Source organism: Lycium barbarum, chromosome 6 (genome assembly GCF_019175385.1).
Source record: "Lycium barbarum isolate Lr01 chromosome 6, ASM1917538v2, whole genome shotgun sequence".
Taxonomy (NCBI): Eukaryota; Viridiplantae; Streptophyta; class Magnoliopsida; order Solanales; family Solanaceae; genus Lycium; species Lycium barbarum.
In genome coordinates this window covers 15395116-15417474 of record NC_083342.1, presented here as the reverse complement: position 1 = coordinate 15417474, position 22359 = coordinate 15395116, and the positions used below count along the sequence as shown (strand labels likewise).

The 22359-nt window shown below is 36.1% G+C and overlaps 2 protein-coding genes and 1 non-coding gene across 4 annotated transcripts; 2 read left to right on the top strand and 1 right to left on the bottom strand.

The window, feature by feature from the left end:
* Window positions 1-635: 635 nt before the first annotated feature.
* Window positions 636-9946, top strand: LOC132600854 (E3 UFM1-protein ligase 1 homolog). The gene is made up of 20 exons (XM_060314272.1): window positions 636-934; window positions 2193-2504; window positions 2588-2854; window positions 2964-3011; window positions 3673-3738; window positions 3820-3923; window positions 4839-4932; window positions 5164-5220; window positions 5361-5751; window positions 6048-6202; window positions 6578-6643; window positions 6728-6796; window positions 6897-6986; window positions 7113-7178; window positions 8316-8362; window positions 8452-8515; window positions 8698-8775; window positions 8869-8931; window positions 9254-9346; window positions 9517-9946. The coding sequence occupies exons 1-20, from the start codon at window positions 761-763 to the stop codon at window positions 9622-9624; spliced, it is 2412 nt and encodes an 803-aa protein (XP_060170255.1). The 5' UTR covers window positions 636-760; the 3' UTR covers window positions 9625-9946.
* Window positions 9947-11393: 1447 nt separating this feature from the next.
* Window positions 11394-22195, bottom strand: LOC132600853 (probable NOT transcription complex subunit VIP2). Of its 2 annotated transcripts, XM_060314270.1 has the most exons (14): window positions 22062-22195; window positions 19624-19767; window positions 18036-18144; window positions 17784-17962; window positions 17010-17391; window positions 15285-15488; window positions 15099-15194; window positions 14250-14338; window positions 13962-14147; window positions 12383-12805; window positions 12251-12303; window positions 12129-12170; window positions 11793-11937; window positions 11394-11678 (listed from the first exon to the last, which is right to left on the bottom strand). In XM_060314270.1, exons 2-14 carry the CDS (start codon window positions 19639-19641, stop codon window positions 11619-11621), a joined length of 1986 nt encoding a protein of 661 aa, XP_060170253.1. In that variant the 5' UTR covers window positions 19642-19767; window positions 22062-22195; the 3' UTR covers window positions 11394-11618. The 2 variants fall into 2 exon arrangements, with proteins under 2 accessions (XP_060170253.1, XP_060170254.1); XM_060314271.1 differs by lacking the exon at window positions 19624-19767 and having other exon boundaries at window positions 22062-22188.
* LOC132601040 (small nucleolar RNA snoR35) lies at window positions 18036-18116 on the top strand. Its single transcript, XR_009567487.1, has one exon. It is a non-coding gene; the product is annotated as a small nucleolar RNA snoR35 (small nucleolar RNA).
* Window positions 22196-22359: the final 164 nt, after the last annotated feature.

Here is a 22359-nt window from a genome sequence, read left to right as displayed (position 1 = left end):
CAAAGTGCAAATGACCCTTCGTAGATGGGTCATTCGTACAAATGCCCTATTTTAGGAGTGGTCTTTAATTTTCGTCCCTCAAATCGTTGTCTTTAATTTTTTTCTTTCGGCACGTTAAGTGGCTGAAAATACTCCTGAGATTCTGGTTCGAACTTCAGCAGAGTATTAAAAAAAAATCGGAAGGCAAGACTTCATAGCAAATTATGCTTATTCGGCCAAAAGTTATGCCTTAAGACATAGTTTCTATGTAAATTATGCCGTGTCCGGCAAGTTCTATAAAAATTAAGTTATCCTGCAGAACTACGCCACAAAACATAGTTTCTATGTAGTTACTTAGAAAGTATGCCTTGTCCGACATAATTTTGTAGAAATTAAGTTATACCACAAAACTATACCGGAAAAGGAACTACATAGAAACTATGCCTTAAAACATAACTTTTGTCCGAATAGACATAGTTTGCTATAAAATCTTACCTTGCGGTTCTTTTTTTTTTTTTCCTGCTGGGATTCAAACCCGAATCTCTAATTCTATAGACCAGCTAATAAAGATACTTTGGCACATTTCATTAAATGAGAAGTAGTTTAAAGACCAGTCCATATAAAAGGCCAATCCAAGCAATTTTTTGCTGGTAGAGTACAAGTTGGTTGAGCCCAAAAATAGCAGAAAAGTGTAAAGTGGCCCAATATCTCTCTAACTCTACAACCATCTCTTTCTATCACTCTGATCAAAGTTTTTTTCACCAAAGAGAGAGAGAGAGAGATGGATGAAGAATTGCTAGAATTGCAAAAACAATTTGAATTAGCACAACAAGTTAAATCCACAGTTCGATTATCAGAGCGTAACGTAGTGGAATTGGTGCAGAAACTTCATCAGCTTCAAATCATTGACTTTGACCTTCTTCATACTATCACTGGCAAAGAATATATCACCCCTGTATACACCCCCTTTTTTTTTTTTTATGAAAAGATTTGATTTTTATGGTTTTTAGATTAAAAAAATTCAAGATTTTGCTAATGGTGGCTATGTTTGTATATGGGTTTTGTGTATTGGTGTTGTTAATTGTGTTATAGGACTTAGGAGCAGTTTAGAAGTTTATGATTTTTTTTTTGAAAAAATAAATAAAAAGATTTGATTTTTATGGTTTTTAGATTGAAAAAATTCTAGATTTTTGTTATGGTGGCTATGTTTAGTTGTGTTTATATATGGGTTTTATGAATTTTGTTTATTGGTGTTGTTTTATAGGGATTAAGACCAGTTGAGAAGTGAAATGGTGCCACTGAGTGTTTTTCTTTTAATAAAAAATTGTGAAAAAAGAATTGATTTTTGATATTAAAAAAAATCAAGATTTTTGTTATGGTGGCTATGTTTAGTTGTAGTTATAGAACTTAGGAGCAGTTTGGAAGTGAAATGGTGGCATAGAAACACCTAAAGCATCTGAGTGTTTTATTTTTAAATAAAAAATTGTGAAAAAAAGATTTGATTTTTATGGGAATTTTAGATTGAAAAAATTCAAGATTATTCTTATGGTGGCGATGTTTTGTTATGTTTGTATATGGGTTTTGTGTATTGGTGTTGTTAATTGTGTTATTAGACTTGGGAGCAATCCAGAAGTGAAATTGTGGCATAAAACCCACCTAAAGCATCTGATTTGTTAATCAAAACTTTTGAAGAAAACAAAAAAAGATTTAATTTTTATGAATTTTAGATTTCTTATGGTGGTGATGTTTTGTTATGTTTGTAGATGGGTTTTATGAATTTTCTTTACTAGTGTTGTTTAATTGTAGTTATGTGGGTGTGTTATAGGACTTGGGAGCAGTTGAGAAGTGAAATGGTGGCATAGAACCACCTAAAGCATCTGAGATTTTTAATAAAAAAAAAATGATTTTTGGTTTGTAGGTAAAAAAAAATTCAAGATTTTTCTATTGTGCCGATGTTTTGTTATGTTCGTAGATGGGTTTTTATGAATTTTGTTTACTGGTGTTGTTTAATTGTAGTTATGCGGGTGTGTTATAGGACTTAGGAGCAGTTGAGAAGTGAAATGATAGCATAGAAATTTTGATTTTTATGGTTTATAATAAAAATTTGTTCATTTTTTTTTTTATGGTGCTGATGTTTAATTCTGTTTATATGTGGGTCTTATGATCTTTTCTTCATAGGGTGTCGTTTAACTGTAGTTATGGGTGAATTTTAGGAGCAATTGAGAAATGAAATTGTGGCAGAGATCAACAAACTGGGACGTATTTCGTTGATTGATTTAGCTGACTCTACGGGGGTAGACTTGTACCATGTTGAGAAACAAGCACATCATGTAGTATCCCATGACTCATCCCTCATGTTAATTAATGGGGAAATTATCTCGAATACTTATTGGGATACAGCGGCTGAAGAAATCAATGAAAGACTTCAAGAATGTAGCCAAATTGCCATTGCTGAAATAGCAGGACAACTACAAGTTGGGTCTGAGTTAGTAGTCTCCATTCTTGAACCTCGTCTTGGAACATTGGTAAATTTCTATCTTTTTGGTGTGACTTAGTAGGGTTGAATTTATGTAGTGGAGGCTTTAATATGTTTGTATGGATTGTTTAGATAAAAGGTAGGCTTGAAGGTGGGCAATTGTATACACCAGCCTATGTTGCTCGTGTAAGTGCAATGGTCCGTGGTGCAGCTAGGGGCATTTTTGTTCCAATGAACACGTCAGCGTTATGGAACTCCTTGCAGAGTTTACTGCAAGAGATGGATGGAGCTGTTGGTGTTGCTGTTGAATCTTCATTTTTCCAGTCCATGTTTAATGGCTTAGTCAAAGAAGGCGAGATTCTCGGCTCTCTTCGTGCTGGAGTTCATTGGACACCTTCCGTATGTGACCTAATTTATTGTGTGTTATATCTCAATTTTATGTCTTTGCACTTTTCTTTTGTGCGCAATAACTCTTTTTGGCTGTTCTACCTTTGTTTCATTTCTTCAGGTCTTTGCCACGGCTCAAAAGGACTGTGTAGATTCCTTCTTTTCGCAGGTGGGTATCTGTACTGTCCTTCTACTAATGTTTGACCTAAACTTCTAGTTCCTTGCTTCGACATGCAAATTTTCCAATGTGATCCAGTAGTACTTGTTGGTGCACCTTTATATCTTTGAAGTTGGAGATGAACTTTTCATTTCAGTTACTTAAGGGAAGTTATTTTTAGTGGCTACTTTTTTGGCTGGCTGTATCATTTGTTTCTGGAGTTAGATGATATCTCCTGAACAAGTTCAAACACCTGAGTGTTTCTATGGCTCCACAAAGAAAAACACGTTCATCTGGATACTCTTATCCCTTAGGGAGATTCTATGTAGTTTGTCTAGAGGCATATATTTCATTAGAATCTTTATTTTTAAAATTTGATGCCAAGTGATTAGAAGAAAAGATTTTTGTCCTCGTAGAAGCAAATATAGGTATTGATATGACCAGATAAAGCTTTTGTAGACCAAGTTGTACGCAAATAAAAGACAATTCTTTTGTCTCCAAAGAATATATTTTATATTACTTATTACAGCCTATTCAGATAGAGAAGTGAAAGGGGTTCCTTACTCTGAAGGAACGTAAATGACTGTTTTACTAAATAAACTCAAATCTTTCTAAATATTTTTTGTTGATCCTTTTAAGTGATTATATATGACTTTCTTTTTTGGTAATGCAGAATTCTTTTATTACTTATGAAGCTCTGCAAAAACTTGGGATTCCGCAACCTTCTCAATTCCTGCAGGTATTTTTCTTTGTTTTTGCCTAGCTGCATGTGTTCCTTGGATTTTTTCTAATTAAGTTCTGGTCATGAATGCCACTTTAGTCCAGATATCCAGATGGTATATCTCTCGACTCTACGTTCGCTCACCCTTCAATAATTGAGATGTTGGATGCCGCTGTTGAGGATGCCATAGAACGTAATAGCTGGTAAGGGTCCCTAAGTGGGAGGAGTTATTTTGACTTCTTTCAGAAAATGCGCGACGAACTTAATCTGTAAAGTTGTTTCTGTTGACTTAAAATCCTATTACCTTCGTGGTTCTAGGTCAACAAATTTGTCCAGAGGCGTGAAATTTGAGCTCATCCTATCCCATTGTATTTTATCGTGTTTCATTTAACTTGGTAAACTGCATTTCAGCTAATATTGATCCTTGCTGACCATTATGTTCTTTTCTAAATTTATTTTGATAATGAAGGTAGCTTTTATTGCTGGACACTGCAGCAATCTTGTATGTGTACCAAAGGCAAAACTTAAATCTCTTCCTAATCCTTGATGACCTTATTTAGTCATTGATCTACTTCCCATTCTTTTTTCTCCTTTCTTCTTGTTAATCTCACATTCTCCTTTTTTGAATTATGAGTTGAGCGATCGGAGATTCTCTTTTTTTTTTCTTAAAACCTTTTAGTAGTCAAAGCACATTGATAAATGTTGATAAAATAGCAGTTCATAGATGAAAACGATCTCTTATCCTTCATATACCCATGTTTTAAGTTATCCACATTCTTTCATCTCCAATATAAAAGTGTATCTTTCACTTTTTAACCCTTCTTAATTTTGCGTTGCCTACAAATTAGAAGTTTTAATTCATCAAAACATTTAAGTAGGATCTACACTTTTGAATGTGTTTACGTTCAAAACCTTAAAATTTCCTCTTTACATCTTACAACAAAGTTCCATCCGATATCTAAGTTGGAACTTGGAAAGGAACAAGTGGTGTTGTTTCATGACCTTCTCATTTTTTCATCTGTTTATTTGTTCGATGAACACAAATATTGTCATTGAATTGGGAGTTGTGTGTACGGAGTAGAAAGATGACTTCTGTTGATCTGTTTAAATTGTTGCAGGATTGATTCGCTTTCAGTTTTACCCAGTTCCTTTGGTAGCCAAGATGCGTTTAAGATTCTGTCACTATGTCCATCGGTTCAAACAGCACAAAAGGTAATGCTTCATTGCTTCTCTTGTACGCATGCTTCTTAGGTTTTATCCTTTTTGTACTTCGTGTACAAGTGATTCTCATATGCGTGCTTATTTTTTGCAACCTTTTCTTGTGGGATAATGCAAACCTATGTAGCATTTGGATTGTGCATGAGAATCGTGCACTGACAATTTATAGAGAATGCATTCTTTTCTCACGTCATGTGATCTCACAATCTTGGTTTTGCTTTTCAGTCGAATAAAGCACTTATCTTGGGGGATTCATATATTTTTAGCAACGGCTTTGTCAAGGTAATAATTTGCACTCTCTAAAAGTTATTGGCAGTTTATTTTAAAAATCTGATTTCAATTCAAAGGTTATATCGCTAACCTTCTGTGGAAGTTCTAATATCTCAATCTTGTCTCTTTTTTTGGGTTAAATTTCTTAATAGGATCTGTTTGATCGGATGGAAAAAGAGATGGAAACATTAAGCATTCCAGGGCTTGTCGGTGCTGGGCCTGTAGATGAGTCTCGTGATAATAGCACCAGTGAAGTAAATGAGACAAGCAGTGATGCTGGTATCAGCAAACAGGCATCGGAGAAAGGATCTAAGAAGAAAAAAGGAAAATCATCTGGGAATACTAAGACGGCGCAAGCTGAAACAGGGGCAGATTACCAGGAATCTGCCCCTAGTAAATCTAAGAAAAGTCAGAGGAAAGGTAAGGTGTCATCTGGCTCACAAACGTCATCAGGTGCTAGAAAGGATGAGGACAGCCTTGCTATTTCCGAAGAATGGGTAATTCAGAAGATCACATCTCTCAATCCTGACTTTGAAGAACAAGGTACAGTGTGATTAGAGTTCTTTTCATTTTTGTCCCCTCGGCCAGAATTAATTACAGGCGCTAGCCAAAATATACAAAGCATATGAACTTATTATGTATATTATATGTGTGTGTATATATATACACACACACACACACTTAATATACAAAAACTATACATTTGCTGGCTATTTTGTAAATTAGATCACCGAAAGGCATTGGACTGCAAGTATCTCTCTTTTCTCAGAGTATTATAGCTGTCTAGCGATCCATTCGTAACTGCATTTACACTCTAATTTCCATTTGCTCCACCGCAGGTCTGGATGACCCGGAGATGATTCTTTTGCCTTTAGCAAGACATCTGAGACCTTTGCTCCTAAATTCATGGAAGGAAAGAAGAAAGGCTGCTTTCACTGATAATTCCCAAAACATGAAAAAACTACTTGATAATTTGCAAAAGAAACTTGATGAGGTAAGCTATGGATAGTCATGGCTACTCCCACTTTAATGAACATTGGATATGTGTGTGTAAATACATTTTCCTTACAAACAAAATCTTATATAAAATAGGCCGACACCTCATAAAAATAATACAAGGTAAATGTCAATTTGAGATAGGAAGTAAAGCCTTAAAACCAACATAGTCCTAGAGCCTAACCCACTTACAAAAAAAGTTGCTTGTGTAAAATCTTGTGTTTGCCATTGTTCATTCTGCCCGCCGTACGTGTGCTTCTGTTTTCTTTCTTTGTTTAAACTCAGCTGCATACGTGAATATTTATTTCCTTTTGTTTTGGAGAAGTCATATACTATATTGTGATTGGATTTAATTTCTGATATTCTGTTGCAGTCGTTTTTGAATATGCAGCTTTATGAAAAAGCCCTCGATTTGTTTGAAGATGATCAATCAACTTCGGTAAGTTATCCAGCTCCATTACTTAGTAGTTTCTCCTTTTGTTCATAAGTATCGAATTTATTATAGCTTCTCTTATATGCATAGGTTCTTTTACACAAGCATCTTTTGCGTACCACAGGAACCTCAATGGTTGATACTCTATTGGTTAACCTGGTAAGACTATGCTAAGTACTACTTTTAATAGTTGTCTAGTATTGGTCTTTGTGAACTCAAAATCCCCTTGTTCTGCCTTCCTGTTTTATTTTTTACTCAGGATTTGCTCAATAAACTGAAAAATGGAGTTCCGGTTGAGCCTCAAACTCCCGAGTCTATTTCACTTAGCGCTGGAGATAGAATTGCTCTGGTAAATAATTTTTCATTTATTCTTCCGTTACAAATACAGCGGCACATTTTGAATAATTGTTTGAGCATGATGCGTTTTGAATAATTCTAATGTTAATATCGATGTTTATGACTTTATGCTATCTAGGCTAAGAGTCTGCCAGGTGTATTGTCAGCCAAGGCCGTTGCAACAGTTGAAGCTTTAGAAGGAAAGGTCAGTTACCGTTTGCCTCTAGTGCCAATGCAACAGCTAGGGCAAAATTAGCCCACGAAAACATAACCCCCCCATTTATTAGCTCAGCCCATATAGCCCAATTTCAGCCCATCTAATAATTGGGTTGATATGTAGCCCACATTGACCCGTAGAAACCTTGTCAAAATATTTTCAAAAAGACATTTTTTCCAACGTGATATGTTATATTTAGCCACTATTTTGCTGTCATACTTTCTTGCTATCTGCTTCGAATTCTGTTCTGTTCTTTTCTTTTCTCGAGCCGAGGGTCTAATCGGAAACAGCCTCTCTAACCCACAAAGGCAGAGTAAGGTTTGCGTACATCCTTCCCCAGACTCCACTTGTGGGATTACACTGGGTATGTTGTTGTTGTATGTTATATATAGCCATAATAAAGATTATTTTTTATTTTTATTAGGTACTTAAAAAATTAGCCTAACCCGCAAGGGTGGCTTAGTTGGTTGAGCATGGGGCTTTCATAATGGAGGTCTCAGGTTCGAAACCCTCTGCCTACCAAAGTAGGGGATTTGCCTTCTGGGTCAAGCTCGTTGCACATGGCTTGCCTAGTGTGGGTTCTCTCTCCTGTGTGGTTTGCAGGCTATTGTACAGGAGCGGGGTTTACCCTGTGCGCACCCGAAGGGTAGCGACTTCGGGTTCCCTTGTCATAAAAAAAATAAAAAATTAGCCCAACCCATTTAAGCGCCAGTATCTTTTGGGCGGGTCAATGGCCCGCACATTTATTAACCCAGCCCATTTTGACCCGCCCAAATTCAGCCCAACCCGCCTATTTAACACCTACTTACTGCCAATCTTGTGATACTATGCTTGCACTTTTCTCGCAGACCACATTTCCATTTAAGACATCAATGTGAAACAATTACTTTTAACAGCAGCATGGATTCTATGAGTTTTTTTTTCTCCTAGGGAAGGAAATAATATGACAATTCTTCTGACCCATTATTTTCACTTCTCAAGTCAATGTTGTGCTTGCTTCTGTTTCTACAAACATTTGTTTGTCTCAAAATCGTACTACTTTCCCAGTTATACTACCACAATTTATCTGTGTTGCATTTTCTTACAATGTCGAGTCTTTATAACTTAAGTTCTTACAATTGACAGCGGGTGGAATCATTTATGTCGGCACTGAGAGAAGTTGCTGAGGAAAGGTATTGCGTATTCTTCTACCTCCCATAATCCGCTTAATTTGCCCCTATATTGAACAAGAAGAATGATCTTTAGTCTGGAATATCTGCAGTGGATTGACTTTGAAGAAGCTCGACAAGAAACTGGAAAGAACCCTTTTGCATTCGTATCGCAAGGTATCACTCAGTTTTACATGATGTCGACTTTGAGGGCTGATGAGTTTTACACTGAATATGGTTGTGCATGAGCTTTTTTCACTTGAGCACAATTATGCAAAGGCTGGAATTTCTCATCTTTTTTTTGACTGCTTACTCAACTCTATTAACTGCTTTAAATAATTGGTTTCTTTTGGTTACAGGATTTGACATCTCAAGTTTCTGCTGAAACGGATCCAGTTGCCCTCTTACCGCAAGTTATATCTCTGCTTTATGTACAGGTCAGCGCTAGCCCCCTCTCTCTCTCTTGTAGCATATTGTCCTTATAGATTATCCTTGTCAGACTTTTGATCTTTACTCCTTATGATACATAGGTTTATGGAAAAGCTCTTCAGGCTCCTGGTAGGGCCATTTCCGCTTGTGTCTCTCGGTTAAAGGTATGATCCTTAATATTATGAGAAGACACTTGATGCTATTACATATCTTTTACACTGCATAAATCTTGTCATCATTAATGAAGACATACGGTAGATTACCGAACGGTCACAAGTGTTACATACTCTAATTGCAAATTATCTGTATTTGCTTGTGACCTCCTAATGGTGTTATGATGAGTAGGAAGTTGGATGCCCCTCTAGCAAAACTATGTCCCATATAGCACTCATCTCACTAATTTAAGGCGCTTGGTATTAATGAGATTTTATTAAATTCTAATGAATTTAGCCAAAAACTAATGTTACTATTACGACTACTTTTCAGGATAAACTGGATGAATCGGCATTCAAGACCTTGGTTGATTACCAGAGTGGAACAGTGAGCGTCTTGGCTCTAATGGCTGCTGCCACTGGCGATGTGAGTTATTCTTGTCCTTTTGTTATCATCTTTTGTGTTCTCTAAATAAAAAACAAAAGAAAGTTCAAGAATGCTAGTACCCCTATACAATTCCAAGAAAGTTTCTCTGCAATGTTTTACTTACTAAGGATCACATTTGTTCATTTTGTGTAACTTTCTGTTCTCTATAGGAGGAAGATTGTACATCTGACAGAATTTTGAGCAAAAAGGAACAGTTAGAGGAATTGATGCCTGCATTGAAGGGATTAGTGCTAGGTACCTCACAGTCACAGACATGACTTTGATAGATTCTAACTTCAGGAAATAATTCCAACGTATGAAGATGGAAGCATTCACATTTCTTTGATAACCAGAGTTAGAAGAGTGGCTAGATATCAAATAGTTTTTTTTTTTTTTTTTTAAGAACTTAGCCCTTGTCAAAGACTTTAAGCTTGAATAGATGTTGTATATTTGTTTGCACAAACTACCAATCAGTTAACATAGACTGTTGCTAATCGTAATCTTTTATTTTTATCTATAGAGTATAACGAGAAAGAAAGCTGTTTAAGTGTAACGTTGCACTTGTTATATCTCACATGAAGGACGAAATTTGTGCACGCACACAGATGAACAGTTGAACACCATGTTATTTTTAGTCCCTTTACCCATCCCTTTCACGAATGGCATAACGTTCACGTATAAGCACTGAAAAATAAGTAAGTTATTATGATTTCGACATTTAAGAGAGAATTGGCAAAAACTTCCAGATTTTTTTATTTTTTATTCCAGCTTTTCGAAAGTCAATGGTTGAAACATCTTGATCTTACAGCCTCATGTATAGTTAGTTTGGGGGCAAAAGTTTGTACTAAAATGGTGGGATTAGCTTCCATAGGTGAAAGTTAATCCTTTGCATATGTTTGTCTGACCATTCTGGGTCAGCATATACGGTAAGAATTACTGACGAAGATGTAAGGTTGACGTGACATAAATACCTGAAATTAAAATATTGATTTTTTTTTTTTGTGAAAACGAAACTAATTAACAAATCTAAGGCCTCGTTTGGACATGTAATTTGAATATTTTAAGTTGTATTTTTTCTTATAGACATAAAAACCCCACAAATTGTGAAAACTATCAAAATATTCTCAATTGTTATACAATTTTACCAAATGAGCAAGTCATTCATAACAAAATTAGTACGCTACTAGAAAGCCTTTCTAAAAAATACAACATCAATTAATCAAATTTTAGTTCAATAAAAATGAAAATTTAACATGAATAGTAATATAACTACTCTTTAATATAATCCTCTCACATAAATTAAAGATTGGTAGACGTTAGTGAAAGTTAATGAGATTGATAAATGATTGATGGGGGTAATTGTTAAAAATATCTACCAAGTTTATGATTTTTTTTTTTTTTTACAAAATATAAGCTTATGGGTTAAATTTTATATTTTAAAAAGTTAAAACCATGATTTGAAATCATGAGTGAAAACACATGTCCAAACGCTGATTTGGAATCATAATTTCAAACCATGGTTTGAAAACGCATGCCAAACGCCTACTAAGATTTAAACCCTATACATGTGTGCTGAAAGACAAATATGAAGTCAAAGTTATATATTTCAAAATCAGTCTAAATTCTGAATCTGCCATCATTTCTCATAATCATTTTTTGACTTTAGCAGAAATCTCTCCCTCTCAAAGTCAGTAAGATATGATGCTGAAACACTTCTAATGCCACGTCTGGATTTATAGTTCGCTAAGTTAGCTAAAATAGTCCTTTTGAAAAGATCTTTTAACCATGGCTGCTGATGGCTTAACAAATTTACAAGCTCTTTAGCATCACAAATATGCTTATACTCCATAATTTTTCATGGACAGGGCAACCGCCAAAAATTAGTATACCACCAGAGACTAGTTAGACCGACGGCGATGCAGTCAACTCTTCTTTTTTGATTGTTTACTCACCATCTATTTTTCTTGTTCTCTTTGTACGGGAATGTTGATGGTTGATGAACAAGCCAGTTTGCGCATGAAATCAAGGTCTCTTTCAGTAATTACGATTCTATCAACAATGCCTTAAAGATGACATTTATACGAAATTCTGAGAAAACATGTCTTTCTGACTTGCGACGTCTAAAAGATACAAGGAAATCAATGACTAAGACAACTCTAATTTTAACAATTGCTGCTAACAGCCCAATTGAGCAGAAACTACAGGTGAACTACCTGGCTCCTAGATTAAGGAATATGTTGAAAAATGTACACTTATAAACTGGAACTCGAAATTAGTGTTGAGGTAGCGCAGGTCTTTTTTCCAACATTTCATAGTGCACGACAAAATTATCCTGCATTGAAGTTGTAGACGTTAAAACACTGGAAACTTCATAAAACAGAAGCGCCTTGGCACATAACGAACCCAACTAATATACAAATTCAAAACTGTACTATGATATCCATACCTTACGGATTGTCTCCCATGTGTTTGGATCAAAACAAATGTAAGACCCTCTCTCATATGCATTCGTCTTGACGAGAGGCTCCATGTTGGCAACCCTCATAAACCACAACCGATGTTCTCTGTGATAAAACCAGCCGCGGTTATACCTGCACACAGAAAATGCAGCCTGCTATTAAAGACTTCAGCTAAGCACTTAGCACATCCAGAAGGTCAACTGTAAAGTAAGGGGAGTATCCTACTACTAACATGCAATAGCTGACAAATTAGCTCTCAGGAAAACAGTAGAAGAAAATATGCACCCAAAAGCAACCAACTTTGTAAAGAACAGAAAACATACAGTTCATTTGCAGCATACAGTTGCGCTTCATCTCTTGGCATGCTGTAAAACACAATGGATCCAGTTATTATCGCATTGAAATTTCACAATCAAGGAACATTACCAGTTTACAAGACACTTGCCTGTAAAAAATGTAAAACAAAGTATCTAGCTGCAACTTTGAGAAGTATGCTTGCTGCATCCAGAATAAAAAAGTATTTCAGCAGATAAAATAAGTCAGATCCAGATTAACAAAATATGCAAAGGCAGCTCACATTTAAAGGTGGTGGTTGCTTTGCATAATAACATTGGGGTACAGTAAATTCTGGATCTCCCTTGGCAGGCTCATCGGACCATGGGGAACCAAAAGTCTTGTACAAATTTTCAGCAGAGTTCAAATTCAATCCAAGTGTTGTTAGATCAATTCCAAGTGCAAGAGAAGTCAAATCTGGATCACTCATCCGTATTACACTTAGCAAACCAAGCATACCAAACGGGTCAGAAGCAACCTGGGATTGCATGGACTTTGAGCTCTGATCCCTGTATGGCTGACCTAAATTCGACATTTGCTGCAAACGGAATTGGGATTGACCCTGATGCTGTTGGTACTGCTGGATGAGCTGATCGTATGATCCAATACCAGAAGCATTACTTGAAGAATTAAGAGGCCGTAATCCAATACCAGGAGGTCCACCACTCTGAAGCCAAAGGAAGATTAAAAAAAGTTAGCTCATTCAACCTGAATGAATGCAGCCTCTATTGCACACACCAGGAATCTAGACTTGTTGACATTCTAGCTTTGACCAAATCAAAACTCCAGTTTCAAATGCAATTCTTTTCTTTCTTCCTTCCCCCTTGTATTCAAGAGGGTAAATTCTGCTTTATGGCTGATGCGCAGAAACATTTTCGAATAAGAATCTTTTTTTAAGTACTGATTAACAGAAACTTGTAAATAATCAAACCTCTGACTATCAAATCAGCCAACTCAAGTGGAGGAAGCACTCGGGAAGAAGAACATTTAACAATGGACCAACCCCGCCTGCCCCCGCACCCCACCCCACGCCACACACAAAAAAAAAAAACAGATGGAAGGCGGAAAGCGTGTTACAAATATCCTCTTTATAAACAAAATCTTTTGTTGGAAACTATTAGCCTGTTTGGCCAAGCTTCCAAAAACAGCTTATTTTAAAAAGTACTTTTGGCTAAAAGCAGTTTGTGTTTGGCCAATTAATTTAAAAAGTACTTCTGAGTAGCAATTAGTGTTTGGCCAAGCTTTTAAAAAGTGTTTCTATGTGTATTTTTCTCAAAAGTACTTTTCAAAAAAGTGCTTTTGGGCAAAAACTATTTTTTTAGCTTATGAAAAACTGCTTCTGCTACTCCCCAAAAGCACTTATTTTCTCCCAAAAGCTTGGCCAAATACCTCACTTTTTTTAAAATAAGTACTTTTAGGGGAAAAATAAGCTTGGCCAAATAGGCTATATGTTGCACAGAATTTACGGGTTGGACCTTATATAGAACAAAGTAAAATGTGACAAATCGGATAGGGTTGTAAGGCAGAAAAATAGCAGGACTGAACTCTACAGACTTGATGAAGAATAGGAACAACTAAACTCACGCCTAACAAACTAGCCAGAGAAGAGAGGGACAAGCTAAAACATACTCCTAACAAATTGCTGCATCGTAGTAACATATTTTAGTTTGTTCGTCTGCAAGAGAGGGGGTTTGTTTCCAGTTATACTCGATGCGGCATAAAAGACTCACATGGAAGTAGTCTGATTGGAACAAAACACAATAACAAATTATTAAAAAGAACAAGACAAAGGGAGACCCAAAAAGAAATTAAGAGTAATTGACCTGTTGATGATAACTGGACTGGGATGATTGGAAGACATCTGGACCATGCAAATTCAGCAGATCCTGGTTGTTTATATTTGAAAAGGAGACACCACTATTACTAACAGATGGAGCATGTTGTAGCTGCTGCTGTGGACGATGCGATGAGTATGTTCCCCCCAAATTAAAACCCGAAGATCTTCCCATCTGCACCATTTAGATCGACAGCAGAATCAGCAGGCGGATGCATTTACTATAAGGTTATGGTTTTATAATACAGACAGTGAAGTTCCATAAATCTGTGCTTACTGAGAAGTGTTGCTGTTGCATCATAGAAAGAGCATTATCATGAAGTTGCTCTTTCTGGTGAGGATCCATAGCATAATCAGCATTCCCACCTTATCAAACATGAGAGCAATAGTGTTATTAGACTCCTAGCATTGAAGAGCAACCAGCAAACCCCTCCTCTACACCCAGTCATTCTCCACTAACCGTTTTTTATCCCCCCCCCCCCCCCCCCAACACCAAAACAAAATCGTTCATACCGTAAAGCAAAGGAGACACTTATAAATTCTTATCCCTGATAAGTACATATGTCACAAAATGCAGGCAGAAATAACTAATAACACAGCCATAAACATGGTAAACCCCTGCCCCTTGCCTTCTCAAGGAAAAATAGAGCTATATGACGAAACAAGGATACCCATAACAGGACAGGGAGCAAGTTTGAGCTTGTGGTCGATAGCATCTACTGTCATCAGAAACTTGAGCTTGCAGTCCACCAATATTCAAGTAAAGAAAAACAGGAGCTGGAGAGGCTAATTGATAATCTCCTAGCCAAGGAGATGTAATTAGCCTCGATTTCAAGTTTTTCGGTACAGCCAAAGGGAAGTACAAAAGACTCCCTTCTCCACTCTACCCTAGTAAAAAAATGAAAAGTCTGACATGGAAGGTTACGAGAATCTCCGATTTCATGTCACCTCCTCAATTACGGAAAGAACGAGGTTTCATAAATGTACTCTTTTTACTCCCTACTCCTCCCCTTACTGTTGCGATCCCCGCTAAAAAGTGTAACAGCAAACATGTGTAGCATGTTACTACTTGATCAACCCACTCAAGACAAATTGTACGAGCTTTGTGCATGCAGAAGAAAAGCACCTTTGAATCCTGGTAAAGCAGGAAAATCTTCATTTTGAATGCTGAATTCCTGGTTTTGCTGAACAATAGGACTGAGCCCTTGTTTCCGCAAAGAACCTGAGAATCTTGCATTATCAGTTTTCTGAATAAACTTTATGATAAAAGCACTAGCAAAGAATGTTTAGAAGGAGAAGGAACATTAATTACCCAATTGTCCTTGAAGTCCTCCAGCCGAACTAGGTCGACTGCCCAACTGAGGGAAATCATTGATGTCAAAAGGAGCATCATTTGAATTTACATCATTCAACAATCCCAATGAATTAAGGTTTCCCATTGCTTGGATGTGGTTTTGAGATAGTGGACCACCAGCAGGATAGGAATTTCCTAACATAGAAAGTACCTGCGGAGAGGCTGATTCCAAATACTACCATTAGCATAAGAAGAGGATTCACCAACCTGCAAACAGTGGGTGTTACATATACCTAGTTAAGCTACCTATCTTAAAATGACATCTCAGTGTGAAATCATTGAAAAAAGCTACAAATGACATCTCTATGTGAAAGCAATGACAAAAGCTGCAAAATTTTCTAATCGGTTTATTTAGGTACTCAAGTAGAACAAAAACCAAACAAAATTTTCCCATCCAAAAGAACTTATTTGACAAATAACAAAACCGTCGATCATTTTTCCATCCCTTTTTGTGTCTACCCTCCTCTCCTTGCACCATCCCCACTATTTTCTTCTTCTTTCAAGCCATAATTCAGAAATTTTGAAAAACGGGCCGTACTATTTTTATTTCGGATTTTCCTTATTTTTACTTGCTTTGACTGGCAACAACAACAACAAGCCTAGTATAATCCCACCATGTGGGGTCTGGGGAGGGTAGAGCGTACGCAAACCTAACCCCCACCTTGAAAGGTACGGCGGCTGTTTCCGAAAGACCCTCGGCTCAAGAGACTTGCTTTGACTGGCATATTCTTTAATTGAAGTAGAAGTTTTGATCCAATATGTTATGTTTTTTGGATAAGAATATAAGCTTAGCACCAGTACCACTGTCGACTCATGTGTGCGAGACTAGGTAGTTAACTCTCCACCCACCCCCAAAATATATGGATAATCCGTATCACTATTAGTACACAATCTTGAGGAGGTTATTATATATTTTCAAATGTCAAGGAGGTTTTATCACAAATCAAAAACTGAGGACTGTAATCGTATTTAACTGAAAGACTTTTTTTTTATAAGGTAACACTTGTATATATATATCCAAAAACAGATCTGTCACAAAGACTCAAAGACTTTTCATGTAGAAAAATTCTCAAGAAAATATAAGACAATGTTATCTAAAGAGCATCCTGTAGAGTTTAGTCAAGGAAAATAATTAAAACCAAAATAGCCAAAAACATGAAGAAATTTTTGAAAATCTTATAACATCTCCATTTCCCTTCCACTACAAATAACCTGATACCTATACTGTGGGAAAAATATGTCTGAAAATGAATGATAAGGAATACTGGGAAAACGCATAATTCCAGTAACTTCGTCCACCAAGGTTTGCAGTTGGCAAAATTAGCACAATTCATTTTTTACTACATTCAAAATTAACCGTAACGTCCAAAACATGAAGTAGTGCAGCTGAAAAGAAACAAACGAACGAAATGAGCTGAGGCTCTGCCAACTGTAAGGAACACTCTTCAATAACTTTGGGAAGTAAAAAAAGAGAACGCATAGCAAGAGCCCAAGGGAGTCAACAGACTAGATGAGGCCAGAGGGAAACTATCAGTACAACAACAACATACCCAGTGTAATCCCACAATAAGTGGAAGGAAACTATCAGGCATTCAAGCTAATTTACCGTGCTAAACAACAGAGAGAACAAGGGAGCTAACAAACTAGAAGAGGGAAATAATCATCTAATCAAAGCTGATTTACCTTGCTGAAGAGCACCGCTCATTATCCTATTAGGTCCTTGAAGATTTAAATTTCCAGAACCAGCATTGGCGTTCATATTTAACCGTGAAGCAAGACCAGGCGCAGACAATCCTGCACCAGAGCCAATGCTTCTGCCAATGTTGCCCCCACCAACTATATTTCCAACTGAGTTTGTCATCCTTGGGCCTGCATTTCCCAAAATTTGGGACACCCCAAGACCTGGCACAGAACTTCGATTACCAATTGCTGCAGAGGTTGGGAGAATCCCAGGAATAGAACCTCCTACACCACTAGCATTATTGCTATATCCCGCATTACCAACAACACTCATACCAGCTCTACTTGTCATTCCAGAATGACCAAGCGAATTGCCTTGGGATATCTGTAAAACAAATACTAACAGGCATATAAGATATGCAATACAAGGGAATGTCGCTTTGGCATATAGAGGACAAAACGAGGAATATTTCCCGAATGAAATTTAACAAATCCTTGACATGGTTTACAATATATTAGCAGTATCTTTCAAAAGCTCTTTCATCTCCATTTCCAAAAGGCGAATTAAACCATTACTAAAATGAAAATCACACCGCACCCTCAAAAGTTCCCGTCGGCCATGGTTTCCCATCACAAATTAGATTTCACCAAGTGCAGGAGAGAGCCTAGAAGAGATAATGACAATGATTTTGAATGTTTTTCCCCTCCTTCCCTTCCCACTTAGGTAATATCAAATACAAAAAGATAGAATAGTGATAAGAGAAACATTACACAAACCTGAGACAGGGAAGCGGGGAGATTGTTTGATGAAAAACGACCACCAGAAAGGTTATTTCCAGATTGCTGGACACCACTGGAGGGGAGGTTATTTATCGCTGTGTTTCTTGAACCAAGTGCCCCCTGCATGTTAGGAATGTTGAAACTCCCATGAATGTTATGCAGCCCCTGAATACTTCCTGTGAGGAAGAAGTTTAGTGATAGATTGGCATAAATATCCGGAAAGTAACGAGAATCCAGCAAATAACTCACCAGAGTGATGATAAAGAGGGGAGGGTGCACCAGATTGAGGAGAGAAAGATGAAGGAAATGAGCGGCCGGTGTTGTCAGGAAGATTTGAAGCTGATCCGTTTAGAGAAGACTACAACAAACAGGAAATACATTAAGAAAGGACTGCTAAAAAATTATTCAGCTCAGAATAGCCCTTTTTCATGTATGAAAACTATGTCATCCAAGACATCTAATACACCATAGAGAAAGGTAATCAATCAAATAATAAGGGAAGTGGTCCTTAAAGCTGCTCAACTTCCATTATTCAACCATAGACTCAAAACTTCAATCTTTAACTGTCCTTCCGCATAATCAAGCAATCATGACATTGGATTTTAAAATCATCCAGCAAAAGGAGCCGGTTTTTATGGAGTGATAGATGCATGGCATTCTATGAAAAGGGCAGCCATCTAAAATGGCTAAGAATATACATAAACCAATGTCATTACTGAAATACATAGTACTTAGATGCCAAAATATCCACAAATTTACGATCTCTCAAACAGTACAAAACTATTAAGAGCACACCCAATTCACGAAGCCCTTTCATTTGGAATACCGATTTAGGAAGTCCGTTCATTTGCCCAATGCATCAGCCTGGTCTAGGAATTATTCTTTCCACAACTATTGCTAGGAAATTTAACTAATTCCGCATTCAGAAGCCCAACATTGATGTCCACACCTCAAAACTGCTGACAGTTTCAGATAGCAGCGAGAAAGGTGTAGATAATGCAACAGACTTATCAATAACATCTTCCACACGTTTCCATAAACATTGGACAATCATGCTTGATTTCAATTATAGCAAGATGCTTTACAGTTCATCTACTAGACAGGTAACGTCAATGAATGATAATTGTAATCTAAATTTATTGAACAGCATTTCATTCTATTCTCAATCTAGTAATAATCAGGTCCAATGAAGTAGGGCATGAAAAGAGTGAATTTTTTATTTTATTTTTTGATTGGTGAAAATGAGTGAAAGTTTATCCAACTAGTCTAACAAAATAACTGAAACAAATATTTCCAGAAAAAGAACCAACAGAAGGAATAATAGCCTTACAGAAACATGAGATATTCCTTTCATGCAATTTATATGAAACCCTTTCATTTTGGAGTGCTCCAAATTGTCTGGCACTATTCTATTAACAACGAATTTCATATAACTTCCACAAAGTTCAAAAATAAATTTAACAATTGAAATTTTAAACTTTGCTGATTTTTCTGTATTAAATTAACTTTTCAACCATTACTTTAATACTTCCTTAAACTACATAATCTAATAGATCAGTCAAAGTAACAACCTAAACTCCATTTTAGTCAAAACTATCATATAAAATCGATAGCAAGAGTAATTGTAAATCCAGGAGAGGATCTAGAAATTAGATTTCTACCAGCATCAACCAACTTCTTGTACAATATCAGCACCTAGTCCTTCCAAAATAGGAAAGTGAACAGAAAAGGGGCCAACTAAAAAGAAACAACTTTTCCCAAAACAGAACAGCCATGAATACAAGAACAGAACTGAAATATCAGTATACAAATAAATTTTATTAAGAAAGATGAATACGTTGAGTAACCCTGACATTGCAGAAATGTCAAGATGTCATGCAGAAATTATTCCTGGTTGTACAGCAGCTTCCGTTATCCTTAACTTCGGAAAGGTTATGGAAGAAAATATTGGAAGCCTTTCCAATGAGTAAATACCTATTATCTGAAAAGGAATGTGATTGGAACAGCCAGTCAAAAAGTATTATTGATCTCTACAATCGAATTGAGCGAAAAAAGAAATAAGATAGCATCAAAAAGTAACCAAAGCATAATTTAAGCCTTGAAACGTGCTGAGAGAGAGCCACAAAGCATGAGCACACAAAGTCCTGAACATGCAAAACATATGACCCGGTGGAAGCCAGTTTTCAGAAACGTATTCAACGAGTTCACCTCTTCAAAACACCAGTTAAAATTTGAAAAGGTAAATAACCATTAAAAATTTCATGCTCATGTTATCATCATGCAATTTGGAGACTCAGTGTGAGAAAGCGTGCTCCCACCTCAGTCGACACGTTTACTCTGAACCTGTGTGACTAGGATAGCAAGCCATCCAGTGAAATAATGGAGAAGCGCGCAAAATGGTGCAGTAAAAAAAGTATGCAACAATTAAATGACTAAAAGATTTATGAAGTTTCTCAGCATGCAACTGGCGTTACTGGCCACTCCATATGCAAATTAACAACTTACGTGTTCACATCATAAGAAATACGTAGTGAAGAACGTGTACTCTCGCCAAATTACTTTCAGACCGTTCCAGGAAAATAATAACGACAATTAAAATCCTTTTAATTGGTATGGAATTCACAGCTTCCAATAAATAATTTTGGTTTTTCCTTTTATTTCTTTTGGTAACTTACTTCTAATATCACTTATTACCAGCTACACGGATTTCCAACACAGTATTCCAATGGACTAAACATAATGTAATATAGCCACAACAATCTACCGAATCTAATATACAAAATATCACACTTCAAACTCAAACAACAAAGAAAAGTAAAATTCATGCACATACATACTTCAATAAACCATAAAATATATATCTATCTATCCTTCATCTATGACTAATCCACACTTGCTGCCCCAAAGCGTCCAAAATATTAAATAATAGTCCCTCCGTTTCAATTTGTTTGTCTTACTTTCCTTTTAGACTGTTTCAAAAAGAATGTCTCTTTCCTTTTTTTTGTCTATTCTTTAGTTCCAATTTTGGTACATTCTACACATCTTTAGTTTAAGACCACAAAATTCAAAAGTCTTCTCTACTTTCTTAAACTCCGTATCAAGTCAAAACCAGACAAGCAAATCATAACGAAGGGAGTATTACTAATCACCAGCTACACGAATTTTGAACAGAGTATTCCAATGGACTAAGCACAACGTAACATAACCACACAATCCACCGAACCTAAAATGCAGAATATCACACTTCAAACTCAAACAACAGCGAAAAATAAAATTCATGCATAAACCTAATTCAATAAACCAAAATATATATATATATCCTTCTTCTATAACTAATCCACACTTATTTCCCCAAATGCGCCTAAAAAATAAATAAAATTCTATAGGTAAGTCGAAGAGAAAATAAAGCAAAAAAAACTATTCCCTCCATTTCAATTTGTTTGTCTGGTTTTGACTTGGCACGGAGTTTAAGAAAGTAAAGAAAAACTTTTGAATCTTGTGGTCTTACTCTAAAGATACGTAGAATGTACCAGAATTCCCTTTAATCTTTTGTGGTCTTAAAACATGTCATGTGGAAAGTTGAAATTAAAGAGTTGTCAAAAAAGAAAACAGACATTCTTTTTTAAACTGACTAACAAGAAAAGTAAGACAAACAAATTGAGACGGAGAAAGTACTTCTTTTCGTAACCCAACTTCTGATATTACTTTTGGTAATATAATGTAATCCAAATTTCCAATAGACTAAACACAACGTAATATAACCACAAAAATCCATCGAAACTAAAATACTACTCCCTCTATCCCAATTTATGTGATACAGTTCGGATTTCGAGAGTCAAACTTCTTTATTTTGACCGTGAAATCGAACGTCCAAACTTTTAAGTTTTTTCGAAAAATAATTTACATATTTAGAAACTGCACAAAAAAGCACTATACGTCACAATAATTAATAATTTAAAATATTTAAATGGCATACGAATAAATAGCGGTCAAAGATTTTCTCATTTGAGTCTCGAAATCCGACCTGTATCTCATAAATTGGGACAGTGAGAGTACTAAATATCAGCGAAAAGTAAAATTAAAAAAATTAAGAATTCGATAGGTAAAGTAAAGAAGAAACTGAAGCAAATAAAACTAACAGAAACACGAAAAAGCCCTAGATAACAAGTACTAACAGTAAGTACGTACCCTAACATTTTTGCACGATACACAAAAATTGACAGTTACATAAAGGAAATAGTTATATGTATATATATAAATAGATCGAGAGATTACCGGAAAAAGAGATTGAGAGAGATCTAGGTGCCAAGTAGTGATGTTCGATGGCGTCAGGTGATTATCGATGAAAGAGAAGAGAGGAGAAAAGGGGGCAAATGGAAAAGAAAAGGGCTGATATATATAAAGATTAGTTTTGAAACCCAATACCCAAAAAGCCCAATACTATAGCCTATAGATTTTGTACAGCTATTCCATTTACTTCTCGAAAACATTTGTGTCACTTTTTTAAAATAAATGTTCACTTAACTTTTAATGTTTAGCACATTTCTTAAGAAAATATTATTCTCTCCATCTC